At 39.7% G+C, this 26,612-nt stretch overlaps 2 protein-coding genes and 1 long non-coding RNA gene across 3 annotated transcripts; 1 reads left to right on the top strand and 2 right to left on the bottom strand.

The window, feature by feature from the left end:
- Positions 1-265: 265 nt before the first annotated feature.
- LOC122021449 (anthocyanidin 3-O-glucoside 6''-O-acyltransferase-like) lies at positions 266-2,192 on the bottom strand. The gene is made up of 3 exons (XM_042579567.1): positions 2,049-2,192; positions 1,426-1,962; positions 266-274 (listed from the first exon to the last, which is right to left on the bottom strand). The coding sequence occupies exons 1-3, from the start codon at positions 2,190-2,192 to the stop codon at positions 266-268; spliced, it is 690 nt and encodes a 229-aa protein (XP_042435501.1).
- A 2,089-nt stretch (positions 2,193-4,281) lies between these two features.
- LOC122020411 lies at positions 4,282-8,777 on the top strand. The gene is made up of 4 exons (XR_006122222.1): positions 4,282-4,995; positions 5,072-5,175; positions 5,314-5,380; positions 8,516-8,777. It is a non-coding gene; the product is annotated as an uncharacterized LOC122020411 (long non-coding RNA).
- Positions 8,778-9,017: 240 nt separating this feature from the next.
- LOC122020410 (phenolic glucoside malonyltransferase 1-like) lies at positions 9,018-10,616 on the bottom strand. The gene has a single exon (XM_042578333.1). It carries the CDS (start codon positions 10,483-10,485, stop codon positions 9,145-9,147), a length of 1,341 nt encoding a protein of 446 aa, XP_042434267.1. The 5' UTR covers positions 10,486-10,616; the 3' UTR covers positions 9,018-9,144.
- Between the last annotated feature and the right edge of the window lie 15,996 nt (positions 10,617-26,612).

The raw sequence follows: 26,612 nt of genomic DNA, 5'->3' as shown, positions 1-26,612 counted from the left end.
TCGGCTGAGCGGCACGAAAGTTTGGAACTTGGACGCAAGAGTAGGCTTGCTTATAACTCGGACGAACGACACAACAGTCTGGGACAGGCATGAAACCAAACTCGTGTATAACTCGGTCGGTCAGAATGAGAGTCTGGAGGCACAGTGTATGACCCAAATGCATTGGAACATGGTGTTGGGATATGCCTGATGTGGTGTGTGATTAATACGTTTCATAAAACATGCAACAGAAGTAAAAATACGATAATAAAACTATTTTATTACACTACACAGACTACATGCATGAAAGATACAACTTATGCAGACATAATCGTAAAATAAAAATTTAAGGATAACAATTATTCTAGGTGTACCTTACGGATGATACATAGGGAAAAGAGTATCAATTTTAGCGACGTCCACGACCCTCAGCTCTATTCGTTTCAACGTTGAGATCTTCAAGACAACTCCGGTAAGCAACAAGGTTCGCGTCCGATTGATACTAGCCAAGCGTAGAGATGATATGTTCTAAGAGAAGGAAGAAGAAACGAAAGCTTGAGGAAGAAGAATTTCTTCCTCTTAGCTTGAGATCTTCAAGACAACTCCGGTGAGCAACAAGGTTCGCGTCCGATTGATACTAGCCAAGCGTAGAGATGATATGTTCTAAGAGAAGGAAGAAGAAACGAAAGCTTGAGGAAGAAGAATTTCTTCCTCTTAGCTTGAGGTGGGCGGCGATAGAGAGAGGAGAGGAGAGAGAGAGGGAGACTTGGTTTTCAAACAGCCTAAACCAATGAATAATGAATTGATTAATTATTCTCTTCAACACCTCTCTCTCTCTCTCTCTCTCTCTCTCTCTCTCTCTCTCTATATATATATATATATATATATATATATATATATATATATGAGTTGTATTAGAAAATCCAACTCAACCCAAAATTTAGCTCATTAACTTTTTGGTCTGGTTCACGATTAAACCAACTTGATTTTAAACTAAACCAATTCAGGTCATGACCAAACCATATAGGGACTAACTCTTCTATAAGAGATGTGACTCATCCGTGCTTCCGTTACAACAAAATATCACCATCAACAGCCGAACAATGACTATAAAACGGAGGATCTTTGCCATCAACAACCAAACGACGGCTATAAAACTGAGGGTCTTAGCCATTAGTAGCCGAACGGTAGTTATAAAACCAATGGTCTTCACTATCAACAATCGAACAGTGGCTATAAAAGTATGGGAGGACATCAACAAAGTCTAGGGGCAGCCCTGAGTGGTAGAACACTTGATTGGGCAAAGGGGCTCAGGAAGATACTAATGGTCCAATCAATCAGACTTGTAACCTCCTTCGACTAAATTTAAAAGGGAGGCTTGTGATCCGGTCCCACCAGGGATCGGTCAAAGTAAGGAAGATCGGTAATCATACTTCGGTCGATTACCGGAGGGACCATAACTCCGGCACCTGCACAGGCAGAAGCCCACACGGACAAGAACCGTGTCGAGATCGAGCCGTCGCAGGCGCTGTGGTGCACGCTGATTCCAACCACGACCCCGCACTCCGGGAAGAGCGTCGCCTGCAGAGCCAGAATCTGGATGTCGTTGTTGTCGATGCTAGATTCGGGGAGCTCGGGGAGCAAAGGAAGCATGTCATTGAAGAGTCGGGAATGGTCACTGGAGAGGTCATCGAAGTCGCCACTGTACTCGGCGACAGTGAAGGGAACAGAGTCGCCGTCAACGTAGTGAATTTCGTAACCGTCGGAGCTGGCGGCGGAGCTGCGGATCTTGCCGGCGAGTGGGTAGAAGTGGCGGAGAGCGGTGGAGAGAGAGGACTTGAGGGTGGGTACGACGGAATCGATGAAGTGGGAGACGGAGACGGCGAGGGGGTAAAAGAAGACAAGTTCGACCGATCCGGCATGCAGCCAAATCAAATCGAGGTAGGTGAGGGACAAGGCGGAGTCATCCACTGTTCCTAGTCCCTGGAGGCGGAGAGACTTGATACCTCTCGATAATCCGGAGCTCCGGCGACGAGATCGATGACATCGTGACTTGGGTGGTCGTGAACGCAAGCCTCACGGCTTGAGCTTGGCAGGTGACACCGCCCCCAAATGCCAATATGAGCATGGACTAGTAATGGATGGCGGTCCTGCGCATCTTGATCCTGGGGATGTCGTTCTCCCACGTGACCACCAGCTGGCTTCACAGGCATCTCCGAGGGAATTTTTTAGTTTATAGTTAGATCCAACCACTATTGAAAATCGACGGTTCAACGATCTAGAATCATCGATTCGATGATTCTAGATAGTTCGACCCTTAATTTTAACCGCCCAAAATAGTTACGATTCACAATTCGAAACCGTCGGTTCATGGTTTGGTTCACGGTTCAAGATTATTATGTAAAAAAAATTAAAAATTACAAATTAAAATTTAATATAAAAAAATGGTTTGCATTTATTTAAGTTGCCTACGTATCCCCTTAGGGTATAGGGAAATCAAAGTCCACGTAGTTCTTTTATATTTATATCCTTTACATTGTCACTCACATTTATTTCTCGTTCCTGTCGTATTCGTTCCTTCAATATTAAAATCTTCAATTTCGTCATCTGAAAGTTACATTCTTTGGATTCTTTCCTCCGCTCTGGTTCAATCGTCTTGTAATACTCGGGCTTCTAATGAGTTGGGAGACAAAGTTGATTATTGTTCATTTAATATGTTACCACAGGTACTGAACATTTGCTCCACAGCAACAGTTGACACTGGACAAGCTAAAATTTCTTTAGTGATCATGAAGAGGATGGGAAAGCTTTGAGCCTTTTGTAACCATCACTTTAAGATATTAAAATTTTCGCTATCTGCTTCATTAAAATCAAAAGAAGTCATAAAGTAATTCTCAAATTCCTTTGTGGAACTTGATGATAATCATGGACATTTTGTCCATTCTTTTAATAAAAGTTATGTTTTTGTAAGTTTTAAATTACTTCTAATAGTTTGTTGTAGTTCAGAAACATTAATTTGTGTTTCATATTTTATATATTATTGATTATAAATACCATATAAATAAATTCTAATATTATATATAATATTAATTGGATCAGGAAAAGAAGAATATTTAATTAAAATTAAAACGTCATAATATAAAGTTAACATTTCTTATAAAACTTATAATTACAATTAGGATCTAAAATAAATACAATTAAATAAATTTCAGGAATAAAATAAAAATATTTTTTTTTCATTTAGTTTTAATAGCTAAGATACAAGGAGATAAAGATTCATTATTAATATGTTCATTTAAAACTAATACTATATTAGAAAAATTTTCTAACACTAATTAAGCAATAAGATAATAAACACCGGAAAGATGTTCGGTTGCATCAGTAAATACTTTTAAAATTTTACAAATACTACTATAATTATTTCATTGTTGTAAAAATAAATATATATTAGTATTAGTATTTTGTGCAAAAAATAAACATGATAATTCTTTATATTGAAATGAATCTTGTAATAATTGGTATGTTGAATTCCAACATGTTGGTACATCACTTGAAAATTTTTTAGGTCTCATTCCATTAGTTTTACAAAACCTACCCCATTATTTCATTATAGATGGATGATACCATAAATAAGAAATTGCAATTCTAATTGGTTTAATATAACTTTCTAAAAATTTTAATCTATCTTGAACACATAAATTTAAAACATGACATACACAACGAATTTGAAAAAATAAACCGCCAATAATAGGTTAACAAGCAAATTTTAGATTATCTATACCAGTGATATTGAAAATATTTTACGAGTTAAGTCATATTATTCTAAAATTAAACATAATAATTGTGCAATGTTATGAGCATTATGTGATTCATCAAAAACTCTATGAACAAATTGTTGGATCGTGAAAGTTGCTAGGGGGGGTAAATTGCAATTTAAAACTCATAGCAAAGACAAGTTGAGTACGCAGTGGAAAAATGAAAAACACAATGCTAACACAAATCAATTTTACTTGGTTCGGAGCCTTCGTCGACTCCTACTCCAAGACCCGCTGTAAAATATGGTAACAAATATTAATTAAATAATAAGGTTAAATAGAGAAATAACCTTAACGGAATTTTTCAGAATTTTTAGAAATTTTCTGAAAATTTTTCAGATGTCGTATGATATAGGTTACGGGGATAAATATTGGGCCACGAGAAAGCCTGTTTAGGCTACCCCATTTAGGCGAGGAAAATGTTTTATTTTTTCCTTTTGTTTTATTTTATTTTTCTTTATTTCTTTTCCCCGTCGCGAGTCTTTCCTCTTCCATCGCCGTTTCTTTTTCTTCCCCTCCCGCAACTGATTGCCTTCCCCAGCCGCGCCGCCCCTCTCCCGATTTCCCTCCTCGCGATTATCTTCTTCTTCTTCCCCAACTCATCGCTAATGCTGATCGCCGACGCTGATCGCTGACGCGGATCGCCGGCGCTAATGTTGGCTAGCAACGTGCCCTAGCGTCGACCCCCTCCCTTGTGCCCTAGCCGCCAGCCACCCTATCGCCGGGCAACGACGCCGAAGCTTCATCCTCTCCCTCTCACGGCGAGGAGTGCCCTCTCCTCTCCGATCTTCGACCACCACTACCCCTCCCGATCTTCGACCCCACTGCCCAAAGACGGCTGCTGGATGCCCGAACGCCACCGATCTTCTCTCTCTGGGTCACGACAGAAGCAGAGCATCCGAGCCCATCTTTGTTTCATGCCCTAGTTCTACACCACCGCGCGCACCCTCCCTGTCGCCTCTCGACCCGAGTAGCACCATTTCTACTTGTGCCCTAGCCTTCCCTCCAGCCGGCCGTCGCAGAATTTTGGAGGGATTGGGAGGGTGTCACCGGCCACCACCACCTGTTTTTCTTCTCCAGCGAGTCTTCTACCCTAAGATCTAGTGTCGGACCTCTTCCTCTGTTTCGGCTAGAATCTTCCTGCCCACCTTGTACTGGCCAAACGAGATTGTTCCGGCCAGAAGAAAAGGGTCGATTGGGGGTAAGTAGTTGGTTTAGTGGTTATGCATTAGTAATTCGATCTAATGCTTAGCTGTGGATGTATTGATGTTCTTTAGGGTAAATTGTTTTGGAAATCCACAGCTCCAACCTTGCTCCAGCCAGGTCTACTGGTAGCAAGTTGTCACCGGCTGTGGATCACCGGCAGATCATCCGGATTTGGGTGAGTCTTGATGTTATTGCATTTCTATAAAGGATGATAATAGTGTGATGTGGATTAGGGTTCTTAGTTTAATAGGAATTTGATTTATCTACTGGATACATATCAGAATTAGCTAAAATTATATGTTTGATATTACAGGACTTTGATTCGAGACGGTGTCTCGACGAGGGATCTATTTCGGATACGATCCTCTTATTGGAGGCAGGTACTTTGACTTATCTTTTAAGATATTGTCGTTCGATATGCATAGTAATATTTAACGAGTAGTAATATTTATGTTCATTTCTGCATTGGTATGTCATTATCGATTACATGAGCATGTTGTATTTATTACCTGCTTTGCATTCATGTTCTTTTGATTATTTATGTCCTTAAGGTAATGACATACCATGCCTGATTATGTTTAGGACATTGATTTATTTTACTTGACTTGTGTACCGAGGATATTCTATTTGATCCATATACCTTTTTGGTACACACTATGTAGAGGTGGATAGGATCAGGATATTTCCATGCTTAGTGTCATGCATCATCTCACATGATTGCATGCTGTGTGATTGTTGACTCCATTATTGTTGAGCATATCATTGTTGAGCACATCGTCAGTTACATGGATCTACACATACAACCACTCATGAGTTAGTAGTTTTTATCAGGTCTATCCGGGGCAGCGGGTAGAAATCCTTCGGGCATGCTTTATTCAAGTCGTGGAATTCTATGTAGACCCTTCATTTGTTGCCTAGCTTGGGGACTAGTACGATGTTAGTAAGCTAGCTTGGAAATTGTACCTCCCGTATGTGACCGACCTCCAGTAATTTCTCTATCTCCGCTCAGATGACCAAGTTTTGTTTCATGTTGAAGTCCCTTTTCTTTTTTTTTCACTGGTCGAGCATCTGGTCGGATGTGTAGCTCATGCTGAGCCACACTCAGCGAAATACTGGAAAGCTCGTGTGTCGTCCAGGCGAATACATCATGATTCTGTTTGAGGCTAGCTACCAACTTCGTCTTTTTCTCATCCTCCAGATCGACAGTAATGAAGGTAGTTGCTTTCAGGCGATCAAAGTGGATCTGAACTTCTTTTTTTCTTCATAGACCAGAGTGGGGGGGGAGGGGTTCAACGTTGGCGTTCACCTCTAGGTGAGGGGTCTTTCGAGCGGCTCGTGCTTCCATTTTGACCATCTCGACGTAACAACGTCGAGCAGCCAACTGATCTCCTTTGACTTCACCTACTTTACCATCTACCGAGAATTTGATCTTCTAGCAGTAGGTGGACACCACCGCTCGAAACTCATAGAGTGTCGGTTGGCCTAAAATGATGTTGTAGGTCGAGGACGCATCTACCACTATGAAATTTGTGATCCTTGTCCGTTTCAGGGGTTCTTCTCCGAGTGAGATGACCAACTTGATTTGGCCGATCGACAACACTTCATTGCCCATGAAGCCGTAGAGCAGAGTCGACATGGGCAACAGCTGACTCTGGTTAATTTGCAATTGATCAAAGACCTTCCTGTATATGATATTTATCGAGCTCCCTGTATCAATAAAAGTTCGATGTACTGTATAGTTGGAGATTACCGCTCGGATGATTCATGCATTGTCGTGGGGGACTTTCACTCCCTCCAAATACTTAGGGTCGAAGCTAATCTTGGGTCCCTCAGCTTTTTCCTTCCTGTAGCTAACAGCATGTATCTCGAGCCGCCGAGCATGCAACTTCCTTGCTCGGTTAGAATCTCTATCAGTCGGCCCTCCGACGATCATTCCTATCTTCCCTCGAGTGGCATTATTCCAGTTCTCTTCTTCCCTTGCGGACGATCTGGTCCGTTCAGAAGAGGTTCAGGCAGGGATTCGGTCCCTATGGTGTGGCATGGCTCGGTCGTCCTCTCCTCCTTCCTTCGTTCTGCAGATGGGCTTCAGTGACGCCTGTCTGGAAGTGGCGATTGATGGCGGTATCGGTGCGGAACCGATCTATTAGCTTCCAGGTCGTAACAGTCTCTGGTGTTGTGCGTCATCGACTGGTGGAAGGTGCAAAATATTGGTACTCACCTCTTTGCTCTTGGACGAGCAGCCACCACCTGCTGTACCGCATGTGGCTTAGTCTTCTGGTGTGAAGGGGCTCCCGACTAAGGCCCTTTTAGTGGTTGATGACTGCTCGATTGACGCCGCTTGGATGCTACTGCGGGATCGGCAATCGTCTCTTTCTTCGTTGCTTTCTGGGATTCTTCCACATTAATGTACTCATTGGCCTTCTTTAGGAGATAACCAAAGTCCTTCGGCGGCTGCCGAATGAGCAATCGGAAGAACTCTCCCTCGGCGAGCCCTTGGGTGAAGGCGTTCAACAATATATCTGAGGAGATTGCTGGAGTGTCTATCGCCACTTAATTGAAGTACTGGATGTAGGCCCTCAGGGCCTCTCGGAGCCCTTGCTTCAGCGAGAATAGATTCACGCTAATCTTCTGGTGGCGGCAACTATTAGCAAAGTGGTGTAGGAATGTTACTCGGAAGTCCTTGAAGTTGTAAATCGAGTTGTTTGGCAACCGTTTGAACCACCGTTGCACTGATCCAAACAGAGTAGTAAGGAAGACTCGCATTTCACCCCGTTCGTGTACTGGTGAAGGGTTGCCGCGTTGTCAAACTTGATCAAATGGTCATCGGGATCGGTTGCTACATTATACTCTTCGATCGTCAACAGGGTATAATGTTTCGGCAGAGGGTCATTTAGGATCTCCTCCGAAAATTTTTGATTGACCTGCTCGGGCGAGTCCGACAGACGACGTTCCCACAGACGACGTCAAATTGATCTTGTCCGAATGAAGGAAGCTAGAAAGCCGGGAATGAGCTGACTGCTGACGGGATGAAGACCTCGATCCTGCAAAACAAAACTAAAACCAGGGACGAGGTCCCTGGCGTGAACCCTTCGACGCTCAAGTCAAAATCAGGAAAAGGAATCTAGAAAATTGAAAATCTTGTTTTCCTCGTATCTGACGTATTCTTTTATACCTTTTTCTATGATCGTTCATCTGTTCTTATTTAATGATCATTATCAGAGGAAAACTTTTTTGTCTTGACTTCCGTGCATTAATAATAAATGTAGTGTTTTTTTTTTGTCTTAGCTTCCTCATATTTAATTCGCTCGACCACTTTTTTGCTGATCGAGATAATTATAATCCCGACATTGATCGTCTTGACTTTGATCGATACCGTGTCAATTGACCCGTGATAAATAGACTCTTCTATCACCACATCATAGGACAATGACATTTTTGTATTACAAAACCATATGGAGAATTCATCACATCAACTTTAAAATCATATCCCCAACTAATCGTCTTTATTATTTCAGGACAGAATCAATTATCACTAGAAATATCAAGAAAGAGAGACATGGGACCAGGAAAACTGCATGTTTAACCGCTCCACCTGCAGCAGAGTACAATATTAACTAGAAAATTATGCCCCGACATAGTTGATTTTAAGATTAATTTTCACCGGTACAAAATTCCTTTAGTGTCATATAAAAATCATCGTACTAAGATGAAATATCAAAATGTCTCAAGTGTCTGCTTCCATTAAAAAAATCATATTAACGAGTTCGGTGTAGAAAATTGTTCCAAGGAAATGCAGAAAGTTGTGCGTGTCAAATCTTCTGCAGGATCGCGAATATCTGATCTACTTACGCACGACGAGACAAATTACTAGATAAATTAAAATGAATTTCTGCAAAACTTTCTATTAATTTTTGCACACAAAATTGACCAGAAAAAGTAGAGTTGTTGAGATTTATTTGAGTTTTCAATGCCCGAAAAATAATTCGATGAACAAGCTGATTAATTTGACATTGTAAATACAACTGGAAATAAATATTGTCGACCTAAAATTTCGTAAAATTCATATGGATATCTTGAGTTAATTCCTCAATTTAGAAATTCTTGATCCATCGATGAGGAACGAGATCTATCATGTATCGATGGATCACTCAAACATTTTGAGCCCGTCGTAGAAGTGCTTCTCGAATAGCTGCATCACCGTCTTGGGCCTCACCAGCCCGATCTCCACGCCGCCTTCCTCCTGCCTGCTCTCCGCCACAGAAATGGCACCGGTCTTTGCGATCGACGTTATCTCCACCTTCTTCGGCTTCCCCCATCCGAAATTCACATCGTACACCTTGAACATCGGCGATCCGGCGACGCTTAACGAGTCCGCTTCACTCAGAGTCTTGAAGAGTTCCGGCAACTCTTTGGCGACCTTTAAAGGATTATCTTTGAACACCTCGATCGCTTCCCCGATTAACCTCGCAGCCGCCACCACTCCGTTTTCGTTCGTGAGAACCCAGGCCTTCGCCTCCACGACGCAAGCGCTGATGCAGTTCCCGAAGAACCCGGCCGGGATCGGCGGCTTCAGCCTTGGCCTGCAATCGGCCGCGAATGCCATGAAGATGCGCTTGTTACTTATTTCCGTCAGCCGTGCTTTGACGTGGCAAACCCACACGTAGGCGAAGGCCACGACCACGGTGGAGCAGCGAAAAGAAAGATCGCCGCTTTGCGTCATCAACTCTTTCAATTTCTGAATGTGATTTTTACCGATGGTGAAGGATTGAAGGACGGCGTCAGGCGGCGCTTTCTGGTGCATCATAGACTGGATCGATTGCCCCTTCACAAACCCGTTATAAAACACCGAGTAGAGATCGTCGGGGTCGGTAATCACAGTTCTGTCGATCACCGGAGGCACCACCACTCCGGCTCCTGCGCATGCGGCGGCCCACGCGGAAATAAACCGAATCGAGCTCGAGCCATCGCAGGCGGCGTGGTGCACGGTGACGCCTACCGCGACGCCGCACTCAGGGAAGAGAGTGGCCTGCAAGGCCAGCACCCGGAGGCCGTCGCCGTCCGTACTGGATGGGGGGAGCTCAGGAAGCAGGGGAAGCAAGTCGTTCACCGGTCGGGGGTAGTCTCCAGAGAGGTCGTCGAAGTCGCCGCTGTACTCAGCGACAGTGAAGGGAACAGAGTCGCCGTCAGCGTAGTGAATTTCGTAACCGTCGGAGCTGGCGGCGGAGCTGAGGATCTTGCCGGCGAGTGGGTAGAAGTGGCGGAGAGCGGCGGAGAGAGAGGACTTGAGGGTGGGTACGACGGAATCGATGAAGTGGGAGAGGGAGACGGCGAGGGGGTAAAAGAAGACACGTTCGACTGATCCGGCATGCAGCCAAATCAAATCGAGGTAGGCGAGAGACAAGGCGGAGTCGTCCACTGTTCCTGGAGGCGGAGAGATTTGATACCTCCCGATAATCCGGAGCTCCGGCGACGAGATCGATGACATCGTGACTTGGGTGGTCGTGAACGCTAGCCTCGCGGCTTGAGCTTGGCAGGTGACACCACTCCCAAATCCCAATGGACTAGTGATAGATTGCGGTCCTGCGCAACCTGACTTAGGGGATGCCGTGCTCCCCACGTGACCACCAGCTGGCTTTACAGGCAATATCCCAGGAAATTTTTACGTGCAGTTCTAATTGATTTTACCTACCGTCTCCAATAAAATAAATCTTTATTTCCACCCCTAATTAAATATATTTATTTTAAATATAAAAAATCTAAATTAAGTATAATACTTCTTAAATTTTATACATTAAATTAGAATCTAATATATTTTTTTTATCAAATTGAGTACAATTATTTTTCCACCTCAATTGAATGAAAAATATATTATTTTTTTTAAAATGATATTCAATTGGATGAAAAATATACTAGATTTGAATTTAGGAGAAATTATATTAAGTAGGAAAAATGTCATACTCAATTTAATAGAAAATATAATTGATTCTAGTTTAAAGTACTGAATTTAATAGAATTATATTCATTTTTAGACTATTTATACCTAAAAAATATGAAGGGTAATTTTAATAGAAAATATACTCGACTAGATTTTCTTATACTCAATGGATAGAAAATATACTAGATTTTCTTTAAATGATATTTAATTGGATAAAAATATACTAGAATTTTTTTAAATAGTATTGAATTTAGGAGGAATTATATTAAAACAAGAACAAAAATTATGCTCAATTTAATAGAAAATATAATCTATTATAGTGTAAAGTGCTGATTTTAAGAGGAATTATATTCATTTTTAGACGTTTTGTACCTAAAAAACCTGAGGCGTAATTAGATAACAATATTTGTATAAGGAAATTGAAGCAAATAAAATTTTATATGGAAAGAGTGGAAATAAAATTTTTTATGAGTAAGAATTACATATAAAATTCAAATTGTGATAGGGATTTTTCCCTACTTTATTTATTTTTTATTTACAACATGACACATTAATGCTATATCAAAAGTGAAAAGTGTTAATTTTCTTCGTAGTAAAAAATTCTCCATACAATTTTTTAATAAATACTATATTACAAATCATATATTTTTATTTATTATTTTTATTTAATATTTCTATATAATTTTTACTTAATATTTTAATTAATTATAACCTTTAATTTAATTTATTTATAATTTTTAATTAATAAATTAATTAACTTATAATTTTTAATTTAATTTTTAAAATAAAAGACTATAATTTTAATCATTAAATAAAATATTTTAATTGTTTAAAAAATTAAATATATAATATTATATTTTTTTAAATAATTAATGGCTCAATTTTAAAAGAAAAAGAAATTTTTTAAAAATTAAATAAACTCTGAATTAAAAATTTTAAAATTCAACTTCATACTCATTTAGTTCAATTTTATAAATCTTTTAAAAAGCTTGCATCACTCCTATTCTCCACGTATCAAATTAAATTACACAGCTTCTACGGGAATTCAGCACGTTCCACGTAGGGCTGTAAATGAACCAAGCGTTCATGAATAAGTTTGATGTTCAGCTTGGTAAGAGCTTGTTTATGTTAGTTCAATATACATAAGATTAATTAAACAAACAAGCTTGAACAGCTCGTTAAGCTAAACAAACAAGTTTGAACACATATGTGTTCAGCTTGTTAATGTTCGTGAACAATGTTCATGAACAACGTTCATGAACAACTATATTCATTAATAAAACTCTTTTCAATATGCTAAATAAATAATAAAATAAAATAAAATAAATAAATTTAAATTATTAAGCTCAATAATCAATCAAACAACTAAAAATTTCAAACAATCAAATAAGCTTGAATTGAGAGTTTGATAACATCTAAATGAACCAAGCTCAAGCCAAGCTCGAATCAAGATCAAGCTAAGCTTGAATTGAGAGCTTGATAACATCTAAATGAACCAAGCTCGAACCAAGCTCGAGCCAAGCTCGAACCAAGCTCAAGCTAAGCTTGAATTGAGAGCTTGATAATATCTAAATGAACCAAGCTCAAGTCAAGATTCAAACAAGCTCAAGCTCATAAAAAATAAACCAAGCCAAGCTTGAACACTCATTTCAAAAGCTTGTTTATTTTAAGCTCGGCTTGACTCGGGTTGGTTACATTATCAAACAAGCTTGAACATCCCAAAGCTCGGCTCGGCTCGACTCGGCTTGTTTACAACCCTAGTTCCACATGTCAAATTTAAAAAAGTTTTTGCATAATTTTTAAATATTAATTCTAATCAGGAGTCTGATAAGTGATAACACTTGAAAAAATCAAATTGTAAAGTGAGTTTACATTAAGCTCAAATTTATCATTTGAACGTCTTTGTTTTATTTTAAATAGTTTAGCTGGTACTGTATGAAAATAGAAGATGGTGTATTATTTACGGTGGCATCGAGATGACTTATATATTAATTGGAAAAAACTTTACGTTGAAAGAAAATGGTACTTACTTATCCCAGAACTAAGAGTTATGAATCTATGTATATCATAGAAGAGCGAGAATTAGGAAAGGGGTCTTTGACGTAAATACTTCGGCGCTTAACTTAAAATAGTAGTCGAGTGAAATAGAGAAGAAAATAAACAGTGGAATAACATTCTAAATGCACGAGTGTGCGGATGCTTATGCATTCATATGTCTCCCTAGCCAACGGAGATAATCTCTTTTTATACCGTCTCTTATAACCTCCCCATTAATGAGGCATCAGAGAATATCTAGTGTCAAAGTATGTCGAGTGGTAGAGTATATACGACAACATTCCTATAGGCAGAGGAAGGCTCCATTGCATGCATATGTCAGACTAATGGTATATTCTCTGACAGGTTGTTACAATTCTCTGACAATGTTGTCTCCTAGGAAGAGTCCGACCGGCTTAACAAGTTATTATGATTTTCTGACAATGATGTCTCCTAGCGAGAGTTTGACTGACTCTAGGCTGGTCGGTTGTAGACTAGGAGTCATATTTATGTGGAGAACTGAGCCCCGTAAGTCAGACTGGCGGTGGGGCCGAGCGGATGTAAATTGAGAACCTTGCATTTGGAGAAGTGGAGAGTTGAACCCCTAAAGTCCGATCGGCCTTTGGGCTGATCGAGTTTATTTTGGGGATTCAGAATCTACTCGGACAATATGTCTGATCAGACTTTATGTCGGGGTTTATCTTGCACTCGACCGCTATACTTGAATATAGAGTTTGGTCCAGCTGAGCGATATGTCTAGCGTGTCCGATCGGCCTTTTGGTTTGATCGGCCAGAGCACTCGGTGGTGACACTGGACCTATTCCGGCATGACATCAATACGACTCGAGAGTTAGACCTTGTCTTGACTTTAACATCCACATCAATCGACTTTTTTAATGTTAAACCCAACTTTGGGGGTCTCACATTATTCGTCGTATTACTAGTCTCCCCTTCATGTCTAGTCAAAGAAGGTTGTAAACTCAATTGACTATACACTTGTGTTCTTTAGTGTTATTGGCTTGGACGCTCGATCCTATTTCTACTGTTCAAGTTTTATGCTGAGAGCATTGCTCATTCTAATAGTTCATAGTTATGGTTATAGTTGAGAACATACGCGAGAGTAAGTCTGCTTATAATTCGATCGAGAGTCTAGAACATAGGCATGAGAGCATGCTCATTTATAACTCGGCTAAACAACATGAGAGTCTGAATATAGGCGCAAGAGTATGCTTGCTTATGCTCGGTCAAAGGACATGAGAGTCTGGAACATTGGCGTGAGTGCATGCTCGCTTATAACTCGGTCGAACGACAAGAGTCTGGAATATAGGCGTGAGAGCATGCTCGCTTATAACTCGAATGAACGACACGAGAGTTTGGGAGCACGGTGTATCACCTGAATGCCTTGGAGAATAGAGGCATGGTGCATAATCTGAATGCCTTATAACATTGGCGCGAGGGCATGCTCGCTTATAACCCGTTCAAATGGAACGAGAGTCTAGGACTTGGGTACAAGAGCAAGCTCGCTTTTAACTAGGTCGAATAGCATGAGAGTCTGGAACATTAGCGCGAGAGCATGCTCCCTTATAATTCGGTCAGACAATATGAGAGTCTGGGACAAGTATGAGAGCATACTGACTTATAACTCGGCCGGTCGACATGAGAGTCTAGAGGTACGGTGTATGACCCGAATGTCTGGGAGAGTGGAGGCACAGTGTATGACCTGAATGTCTTGGAACATGGGCGCAAGGGCATGCTCGCTTATAACTCGACTGAGCGACACAAGAGTCTAGGATTTGGGCGTGAGAGCAGGCTCGCTTATAGCTTGGTCGAACAACACGAGAGTCTGGGACAGGGGCGAAACTAAACTCGCTTATAACTTGGTCGGTCGGGATGAGAGTTTGGAGGCACGGTGAATGACCCAAATATATTGAAACATGGTGTCAGGATATGTCTGATGCAGCGTGTGCTTAATGTGTTTCACAAAATATGCAACAAAAGCAAAAATATGATAATACAACTATTTTATTACACGACACACAACACACACATGAAGGATACAACTTATGCAGACATAATCATAAAATAAAAATTTAAGAATAATAATTATTCTAGGCGTACTGATACAGGTTATGATGAGCGAGTCTTTCGGGTAACGTGGTAGTTAAAGCTAAGAAGAGGTGGTGGCACCTAGACCCGGTCAAGCATAAGGTTATGCATATACTTGGACGGGAAGGACCAGCCGGGTGTCAAGATACTTAGCCATATCTAAGATATAACATACGATTGGCCAGGTGATGGCCGATCGAATATAAGTTTCTCTGTATATGCCCGGACGGATATAAATCCAGCCAGACCTAAAGGTATTTAGCGTTATTTAGTCTATGACATATGATCAGTAACACAAAGGCCGACCGAGTGAAGGTTTCCATGCATATGCTCGGACGGATATAAATCTGGCCGGGCCTAAAGGCATTTAGCCTTATTTAGTCTCTGACATATGATCAGACTGGCCAAACGAAGGCTTCCATGCATATGCTTGGATGGATATAAGTCTGGCTGGGCTTTTTAGCCTTATTCAGTCTGTGACATATGATCAGGTCAGCCGAATGAAGGCTTCCATGCATATGCCTGGACAGATACAAGTTCGGCCGGGCTCAAGGCATTTAGCTTTATTTAGTCTATGGCATATGATCAGTAAGGCAAAGGACAACCGAATGAAGACTTTCATGCATATGCCCGAATAGATATAAGTCCGACTAGGACTAAAGGCATTTCGCCTTTTCAAGACTTCAATATATGAATGACCACGTGAAAGCCGATTGAATACAAGGTTCTATGTATATGCCCAGACGAACATAAGTCCGGCCTGACCTAAAGGCATTTAGCCTTATCAAGTCCATATCATACAAAAGGTTGGACGAAGACTGACAAAACATAAGATACTAGGTCATGTATTTGCTCGGTCGAAAAAGGTCAACAGGGCTTAAAGAGGCTTAACCCGATTAGGACTCTAAAATACGATTGGCAAGATAAGAGCCAATTAAACATAATGTTCTTTATATATGGTCAAGCAGGCAAAGATCGACCGAGATATATTCAACAGAAGGTACTCTTAATGCACGACCGGTCGAGATATATTCAACAGAAGGTATTTTTAATATATGACCGACCGAGATATATTCAGTAAAAGGTATTCTTAATGCATGACCGACCGATATATATTCAACAGAAGGTACTCTTAATACATGACTGACCGAGATATATTCAGCAGAAGGTACTCGTAATGCATGACCATCCGAGATATATTCAACAGAAGGTACTCTTAATGCACAACTGGTCGAGATATATTCAACAGAAGGTACTCTTAATGCACGACATGTTAAGATATATTCAACAGAAGGTATTCTTAATGCACGACCGACCGCGATATATTCAACAGAAGGTATTCTTAATGCATGGTCGACCGATATATATTCAACAAAATGTACTCTTAATGCATGACCGGCCAAGATATATTCAACAGAAGAAGAAGGGGGCATTTTCAAGATACAACGGGCTTAATTATCGGCCAGTATATATCTAGACTTAATAATCGGTCGGTATATATCTAAATAGACAAGCAGTCGATAACTTTATGACAGCCTGGCAAACTTGTCCGAAAATATTCTCTCGAAGCTCCTTTTGTTCTTTAAGCAGTTACAACAATATACTCTTTTGCATATGTCATCGTATCAAGGATTCAAGTCATAAACGACAAAAGAGGATACATCTGGGGTAAAAAAAAAAGATTCCTCAGAGGATTATTGCACGAAGTTCAGGTTGTACTTTTCTCATCTTCTAACAAACTCTAACAAATCAGAGACCACCTCACGATCACGGAGGTTATATGAGGTGGTATAAAAAGGAGAATCTTCTCCACTAGCAAGGTATGCAAACATAAGTATTTGCTTATGAAACTAGACTTACTGACATATTTTCCGTTATTGTTCTTCTTCTTCCACATTCAAGAGAGGAACTGACTTGAGCGTCGGAGGGCCTAGCTAGGGATTCCCACCCCGGTCCTAGGCCACTAATGCTTTGTTAGATTGTCTGAGTGTGTGCAGGGTCACCAAGGAGTTCCTTCAGATCTTGTGAAGCTTGCCATCCCTCAATCACCGGAGCTAGTGTGCTATTTCATTACCTTCAGACAGGATCAAATTTGGCACTGTCTGTGGGAATATTCACCTAAATTTGGAGCTTTACGATGGAAGAGGTTGGAAAACTCAATACCGTAACGCAGGAAGATTTGGAGACACTCATCAATGCTAGAGTGCAAAAATTACTTCAACAACAACAATAAGCTAATACTGGTGGCATGCTACCACCACTAAATCCGGAAGTATCAACCAACGCTCTCCAAAGGGAGGGGGATGCAAGAGGAGGGTTATACTCGCTTGCTCCCTGCGCCTCTCTCACCAAATCGACGTCCTAGAGCACTTTTTCATACACCCTTAGAACAGATGGGCCAAGGAATAGTCCCACAAGAGTCCTCTAGAGAAGTGCTAGTATGAGATAGATATAGAGGAAAAGCTGTAGCTAGTGATAGCTCTCTTGAGTAGATTGCCACCCCGTTCTCTCAAAGGGTATTGGATGATCCATTACCCAAGTGATATTAGAACTTGAATATTGGAGAATACTCCGGAACAACTAATCCAGAAGATCATCTCCTCAAGTTTGAGTGTGCTGCCCTTCTTTAACAATTAATGGACGATGCAAAATGTCGGATGTTCCTCACCACCTTTGGCGGAGCAGCTCAACGATGGTTCAAACGATTACCAGACAATTCTATTCACCAATTCAAGGATTTCCGTAGGGTATTTCTCTACCACTTTTATAGTAATCGACGATATCATAAAACTCCTTGGAACCTCTTCTCACTTAAACAGGGGCCCAAGGAATCCATTCGAGCCTACATCAAAAGGTTCGATCAGGTGGCCATAGATGTTCTTATGGCCACCATAGAGATTCTAGTAAATACTTTTTTACCAAGGACTTAATGATAATGGCTTTTTCAAGGATTTGGTTAGAAAGTTTCCAACCAACTTTGATCTACTAATTGAAGAGCAACTGAATTTATTAATGTGGAAGATGTTAGAGTGTATACTAAAAGCCTAGCTTTTGTAAACATTTATTTTTGAAATAAAAGAATCACATTGGTCAAATGTCTACATTTTATTTGTTAAGTGTAGTTGTTCAATTAATTTATATTGTAGATAACATGGTGTGTGGTGTCACACACAGAAGATCATGTTATCAGTTCTTTATAAATTATAAACAGTTGCTCATACTAAGATGGAAAGGAACAAACCATTGGAATAGTCGTAGTGTAATTAGGTATTAGTTTATCTTGACTAATAAATTACACTAGTACACTCTAAGTGTATTGAATAGGACCATTTTAGGTAAGTTCTTTTTATAATAACTTAATAACAGAACTAGACCTTAGTTATTATGGAAGTGTGTGCTCTTAATCCTAATATAATAACAAGCATATATATTTAGTATTTATTTATTTAACTTATCAAAGGGCGAGATTTAGCTCGATAAATCAATAGACCCGATAAGTTGGGAAATGATATTACTTATAGCGTGTGTTATTGATTATAGAAGGAAACTGTGTCCTAGTCATCTAGGTTGAGAATGTCCCCAAGAGGAGCTCATAAGATTGTCATGTTAAACCCTGCAGGTGGACTTAGTCCGACATGACAATGAGGTTGAGTGGTACTACTCTTAGACTAAGACATTAATTAAAATGAGTTGTCAATAACTCAATTAATTAGTGGACATTTAATATCTTAAACACAGGGAGACTAACACACTCAAGATAAGAAGGAGCCCATAATATAATTTGGGATTGGTGCGGTAGTGCAATAATAACTCTCTAGTGGAATGAGTTATTGTTGATGAACTTGAGTTGTGTGTTCGGGGCGAACACGGGATACTCAAGCTCATCGGAAGGTCAAAACCAATTTCTCCTCTAGGTCCGTATCGTAGCCTCAATGAAGCCTCAAATCTATCAATATAAAGCTCATCTTGATGTCCAAGAAGGGGCTGGCCCAAGGCTTGGTGACCAAGCCAAGGGCCGACCACTATCTCCTTAAAGAGGGCCGGCCCTTTGCTCGGTGCCCAAGCAATGAGGGGCCGACCACTATAATTTAAATAAGGAGGGGTGTTTTGAATTTTTAAAATCTTCTCTTTGTAGATAACTACAAGTTTTAAAAGAGAGATTTTAAAATATAAAAACTTTCCTTATTTGAATTAGGCTACATGGTTTAAAAGAAAGTTTAAAAGTTTTAAAACTTTCCTTTTTAACCATCCTCATGGGCAGCCCGGTGCACAAAGCTCCCGCCATGCGGGGTCCGGGGGAAAGATCCATTGTACGCAGCCTTACCCTATTTTTTACAAGAGACTGTTTCCAGTTTAACCATCCTCATGGTTTTAGAAAAAAAAGGAAGAGATGTTTTAAATGTGAAACTTTCTATTTTTGTAACCATGTTAAAAAAAGGAAATTTTAGAAGAGAAGTTTTAAATTTTAAAACTTAGTTTTAATTTTTTAAAACTTTCCTTTTTTAACATCCACATAAGGAAAGAGAGCTTGTAAAATTTTATAAGAGGATTTCTTCTTTTATAAAATTTTATAAAAAATTATTTCTCTTGATGATGATGTGGCCGGCTCCCCTTGCTTGGTGTCCAAGCAAGGGGCCGACCATTAAAAGCATCCAATCATCCATGATTCAATCAATTGAATCAATGATTGATGATTGAATCAATCAAGAGGAAGGAAAAGGAAAAATAAAAAGGGACAAGGAAAAATAAGAGGAAGATTTTATTTTATTTTTGTAAAAAGTCTTTCCTTATTTGCCTTGGGCAAGTAATATAAAAGAAGGGGAGGAGAAGCCTCATAAAAAATCAATTTTTATTCTCTTGTTGGTGATTCCTCTTGTGGTCGGCCCTCTCCCTATTCTTTTCCTCTTGCTCTCTTTTCCTTGGTGGTGGTGGTGGCCGAATATTAGAGAAGGAGGAAGAAGGCTTTTGGGTGGTGTTCATCTTGGAGCATCGTCGTCCACACGACGCCCAAGGCAAGGCGAGGAATACAGCAGAAGATCTCGAGGTTATTAGCATACAAAGAAAAGGTATAACTAGTAATTGTTTTCCGCATCATGCTAGTTATTTTTCTTTGTAAGAATTCCAAACACAAGAGGCATTAGATTCTAGTTTTTCGAATTTGTAATTCGAGTTTGTGTTTTTTTTTGTTTTTTCGAATTTGTGATTCGATTGTTCTTTTTTGTTAAACCTAGAGTTATATAAGGAAATTAAATATTAGCTTTCCTTAAAAGGTTTTGTCTAGGCGGTGGTGGATGATCACATACCCAAGAAGGACTAGTGCCTCGCCATGCAGTCCTGGAAGCTAATTTTGGAAATTAATATTTAATTGAATTTATAACATAGGTGGATTTGGATCAATAATGTTAAGCATCGTTTGCGATCCAAATCTAAACCATTAAGAATAGATAAGTTAAATTTGGAATCAATAATGTTAAGTTCCGTTTGCAATTCCTAATTTAATTTCTAAAGACCACAATAGGTTGTTGGTTCGACACTTGTACAAAATTTTTGTACAGTGGAATCGGTACAATCTTCCTAGGACCAACCAACAGAAGAAGTCTAGGCTTCTTGAAGGAAGGAGGTTATCACACATGTTCCTGCCCTCAAGTGCCCTATAGCACCTGCTCCTCCGCCTAAAGGACCTCGGGTGGGTCCTCAACATCGTCAGCCTGAGCCAAGGCCTCAAGCCATACAACATGTAAGAGTTCCTTGAGAAATCCCACAAAAATGGTGCACGTATCATCAATCAACTACTCACAACACGGAGGAGTGCTATACTCTACGGAATCAAAGAGAGGGTAATCCTAGATATCGTCGGCGTTCCCCAGCCCTGCCGATTGTATCAAAGACAAAATAGCCCACTCAAGATTGAATACTGGGCGACCGAGCCACAACCGGGAACTTTACAAAGCCCAGTCGAGCAAGTCTAAGGGATCGATTAGGCACAACTAGAGCAATCATCAATCGGACAAGAGGAAAATCGCAATAATGCCTCCTGGGGTAATATTCATATGATAGTTGGGGAGCCCACAGATGGTGATTTCAACCGAGTAAGGAAGTCACATGCTTGGCATTTGGTCATCCACGAGGTTCGATGCAATGCGGAACGGACGGCTGGGCTAGAGATAAGCTTTCGACCTAGAAATCTATAAGGGGTAGAAGTATCCCATGATGATGTATTGATAATTAAGGATGTGATAACCAATTATAATATTTCTCGTACTTTTATTGACATAGGTAGCTCTATTAACATCATTTTCAAATAGGCTTTTGATTAGTTGCAGATTGACCCGAGCGAGCTTCAGCCCATTTCAACTCCTTTGTATAGATTTATGGGGAATGAAGTTCAACCGCTTGGCTAAATCAAATTAGCTATATCCCTTGGAGAAGAGCCCCTAATGAGGACATGCCAATTAGATTTTATGGTTGTGAATGCACCCTCCGTATACAACATCATTTTGGGTAGACTGACCTTGAATGAATTCCGGGCAATCATTTCAACTTTCTGTTAGAAGATAAAATTCCTCATAGATAATCAAGTGGGGAAAGTTAAAGGTGATCAATTGGTGGCCCATAAATGTTATGTGGAGGTAGTAAAAACAGAGACTACTGTCGCTTGAAAAATTCAAAGGATGGAAGTCAATGTTATTCAAGAGAAGTTGTCCGTCCTAGTGTATGAAGAGAAGGAGGAAATACAAATTCAGGCTGGCTGACTGATATGCCTATAACCTATTTCATGTATTTTGTTCAACTTTTTTTTTGTACAATTAATGAAAATTACAGGCAACGTCATCTAAAAGGTCTATTGTCAATCAACAGTCGACCAGTCGCACAGACGATCGGAGACTTTAAGTTATCAACAGTCGATCGGTCGCACAGATGGCCAGAGACTTTAAACCATCAACAATCGACCGGTCTCATAGACGGTTGGAGACTTTAAACTATCAACAGTCAACCGATCGCACAGACGGCCGAAGACTTTCAACCATAATAGTCGACCGATTGTGCAAACGACCCGAGACTTTAAACCATCAACAGTCGACCGATCACACAGACGGTTGGAGACTTTAAACCATCGACAGTTGACCGGTAACACAGATGGCCAGAGACTTTAAACCATCAATAGTGATTGGCGACCTTATGGGTGACCGGAGAGGCGACCTTAAGGGGCAACTGGAGACTTTAAACAATACAGACAATCAGAAGTTTTGCTCTGCGCCACGGATTTGGCTAACTTATCATTCAGTCTGAGGATTCATTATAAAATATTCACAAACATTTGAGATATTTATTTCGTTTGGACTCAAGAAAGTTATCATTTAATTCTGGAAAATCATCAAGAAGTATAAACAGCCTGAATATATATATATATATATATATATATATTTAGGCTGTTTATTCTATTTGTCATCACAAAGCCAATCGATGTATTACTCAGCCCAAGAATTTATCCAACGGACTCATTTCGCTCGCTCGGGATTATATGTCTGATCGATCTATTATGTAGTTCGCGAATTTATTATAAACTCTACTTATAGTATGACCGGCTGACTAATTTTGCTCGGAATTACATGTCCGATCAATCTATTATATAGTCCGAGAATTCATTATAAATTCTTCTTATAGTATGTTCGATTGATTCATTTCGCTCGAGAATACATTTCCGATCGATCTATTATGCAGTCTGGGAACTCATTATAAACTTTTCTTATAGTATGGTCGACTGATTCATTTCACTCAGGATTATATGTCCGATCGATCTATTGCGCAATCTGGGAATTCATTATAAACTCTGTTTAATAGTATATTCGGATGACTCATTTCGCTCGGGATTATATGTTTGAACGATTCATTACGTAGTCCAGGAATTCATTATCAACTTTACTTATATTATATCCAACTTGCTTATTTCACTCAGTTTTATATGATCGTCCAACCTATCATTAAGTTTAGTTTGTTTGTTCCGCGCGATATTATATGCTCGGATAATTCATAATTCAGACTAGGAAATCATTATTAATTACTTATATAATATTGGGCTTATTTACTCCACTTAGTGGTTTATACCTATCTGGGCATTATTTAATATGGGAACGCTATAAGTGATTGTTTCCTCAATAGACAAATATTCAAAATCTTTCTATATTATCAAGAGTTTCTCCATGAAATTTCTCTATGGAGCATATGCTATAAAAATATATAGAGTTACACAAAACAGCTAGGTACTTATTAATTTCTACTGGAATGAAATGTTTTTTCATCATTTTGAAAATATGCTACAAGGATACATACTCACTCAAATTTACTTAAGAATTCGTTCGACAGCTCTTTGTTGAGCCATCGGTGATTTATAAAGAGAAGAGGAGGTTCCCTTAATAAATATCCTCCCTCCCTTAACTGTTGAATAACCCCCTCAACTGAGTGAGTGAGAGTCTTTACAATACGCCTGACATATTCTTCGCCAAATTCGAGGGAGTCTAAATAGGCTCTTCATTTGTTCTCCTATCATTCCTCCTCACTTGCCTTGTATGTCTGAAATTCAGATTGAAGGTTGTTCTTCTCAACTTTAAGGGTAGCTTGTTCTACTTTGGAACGTTATAGCTCATCTAGTAAGGAATTGATCCATGAATCTTGGGCTCTTAATTTTTCCTATTGTTGTGGCAATAAGAAATTTTTGGTGGCTAACTCTAGAGCTAGTTCAAGAGATCTTGAGCCAGACGACGGTTCTAGCCTTTCTAAAAATGCGGTCTTCTGAGCTAAATCCAAAAGAGCCTTCTCCATTCGAAATTGAGATTCACTCTTTTATAGTTGATGTTCCAAGATTTCCTTCTTAGTTTCTTGAGTCTACAATGATTGGTGATAACTTTGTAGAGTTTCCTCTAGGCTAGTGATAAGCTCGGCCTGCAAATTTATTTTTCCATGTAATTGAACAGTTTCGTCATTGGGAATAGCAGGAGTAGCCTGTAGTTCTTCTATTCTATCTTTTAAAACCTTGTTGGCTTTCTCCAGATCCATGACTAATAGGCCCAAGTGAAAGCTTGAAGCATAGAACTAGATAAACAACAACCAAATTATATCTTGCAGTAATAAGTTAACAAAATCTAATAAAAGACTTACGGTAGTAGCATTACGGTTGTGCTCGTCGGCAAGCTCAACAATTGTGCTACTTTGCATTTGTTTTTGTGCTTGTAGCCATGGTTCGACTAATGGTCCTTTTAACTTGAGTATCCCATAAGATGGAGGGGAAGTATAATTTAGCCCTTGGTGAGAAGGTAACCCATGGGATTGTTTAAAGAGGCATGGAGGGCTAGTAGAAGTTGCAGGCTCTGGAGGAGGAGCAAGGGAATGATCAGGCGATTGTGAAGGAGCAAAAGATGGTTGGACGGGGGATGCTAGCTCAACTAGTTCATGACTCTATTTATATGCCGGTCTTTTGGATCCTGGGCTGACAGATCGCCTACAAGGGGTCCGCCTCACGTGAGGTTTAGTGCAAAGAGGGGCCAAAGTTAGTAAAGAAATTGGTGAAGGGGCATCTGAGGTTATCTCAATAAAAGGAATAATTGGAGGAAATGCATGAGACATTGGTAAAAGAATGCCAGGTCTAATCATATCAAGTGCAAAATGAGAGTGATTGCATGTTGAGGATGTGAGCTCTTTACCTTAGTTATAAGAAATTTTGGCCACATTGATGGGAATTTGTTCGACGCTTGATAATATGAGTAACTTTGGCCCCGAAGCTTCTGATGGGGGGTTTTTTGCGCTTGACAACAAAAGGAGTATCTTGTTTTGAGGAGTCGGAAGATAGTTCTCATGTTGGCTTCGCTGAAAGTAAACCAAAGGAGGAAGAGGTTTGATTGAGATGACGTTCTTCTAGTATATCCTCTCCTAACTTGATCATAACTACCCTTGTTAATTGAGTATTCTCATACAAGAAGGCCAGGAGAATCGCCTTAGCTAGGAAAAAGAATAAGGGTTAAAAAATCTACATAACAAATAATCATTTATAAGGAAAGCGAGCTTACCAAAGGAGGCGCTCAATTTTGTGTCGGCTGGACTAAATCCAAAAATAGTTAGTAAACCTTCTACGGTCAACAGGGGCAAGTTAAACTTAGCACCTTTTAATTTTTCCATAGAAGCACATAAGGAAGGGTCCTTAGAAATATTGCCCAAATTGGGAACGGGAGGAAGGCCTTGCCGCCAGTTTATAGGATAAGGTGGAGAAAAGGGAAGACGTATGAAGTATTTGTCTCTCTATTCCCCTTGGGGAGGAATCATATTGAATAAAATGACCTTAGGATGTGCTTAAAATTTAAATAGACCATTTTCTATCTGACGGAGATAGAAAAAATGATGGAATAAACGAGGTGATAAAGGGACATCGAGTAAGTGAAAAGAAATAACAACACCACTCAAGATGTTGAAAGATTAGGGAATAAGTTGGTGTAAGGGAAGATTGAAATAGCGGCTAATATTGACAAAGAAGGGATGTAGAGGAAATCGATGGTAGAGGAAATCGAAGGTCAGAAAAGACTTGTTTCCCAAAGACCCTAATGCTCTCTGGTGGAGGATAGTGAGGGCGATCTTCTGGGGTAGGAAGGATTATGTAGGAAGGAATGTCATAGTTCACCTAGAGTTCATAAGCCTTATGGAGGATGAAATTGGAAGAACATTGAGTATACCACTCGCTATGCCCCGACATCTTGGAGAGAAAGGATCATTAAAGTTAGAAAGGAGAAGAATAGAGAGTCAGGGGAAAGATGATGAAGTCTTAGGGTTTTTCGCCAAATGTTTATAAGGATTCTTCCAAAAGGATAGTTAAGGGAAACCATTGGATCTTAGCAGTGTAAAGGGCGGGATCAATTATGAGCCATGAGATGATCAAGTGAGGCGGTCGATACAGTAACAAAGGTACATATATGATGTTAGGTACACACGTGTCACCAATAGGAAGCCGATGATGATAATTGATGCAACAAGTCACCAATTCGATTACCAAGAATAAGTTTAAGGTTTGAAAGTCAGACAAACATTGAATCATTATAGAAATTACTGACCTTTAATATTCTTAGATGAATAACACAGATTATAATCTTTCTATTCTATAAGTATAGGAATAAACCCAGCCAGTCATTTAAAGTCAAGCGAGTGCCAAAGTCCGGGCGAAAATACACATAGGCAAGGATAAATTCGGTCAGTCGTTAACGGTAGAGCGAACTATAGGCCCAAGCAAGAACAAACTCAGGCGGAAATGAACTTGTTCAAATGTTAAAAGTCGAGTAAAAGTTAATTCTAAACATGGATAGGTATGAGTATGAATAAATATGCTTAGCTAGTAAAAAATAAATACATAGTAAGATTAAGCAAACTTTAGGGAAAAACTAATTTATCTTTGCTTGATTATCTAAATTATCATTTGTTAATGTTTGAAAGTTAGTAGTGAATTATATTGGTATTTTAAATGTTATCAGGAGTTATGAAAAGGATAGTGCTTGAATTAC

The sequence above is a fragment of the Zingiber officinale genome, chromosome 9A (genome assembly GCF_018446385.1).
Source record: "Zingiber officinale cultivar Zhangliang chromosome 9A, Zo_v1.1, whole genome shotgun sequence".
In the NCBI taxonomy this organism is placed as follows: domain Eukaryota; kingdom Viridiplantae; phylum Streptophyta; class Magnoliopsida; order Zingiberales; family Zingiberaceae; genus Zingiber; species Zingiber officinale.
The sequence above is the reverse complement of the archived record's forward strand: the minus strand, read 5'-3'. Positions and strand labels throughout refer to the sequence as shown.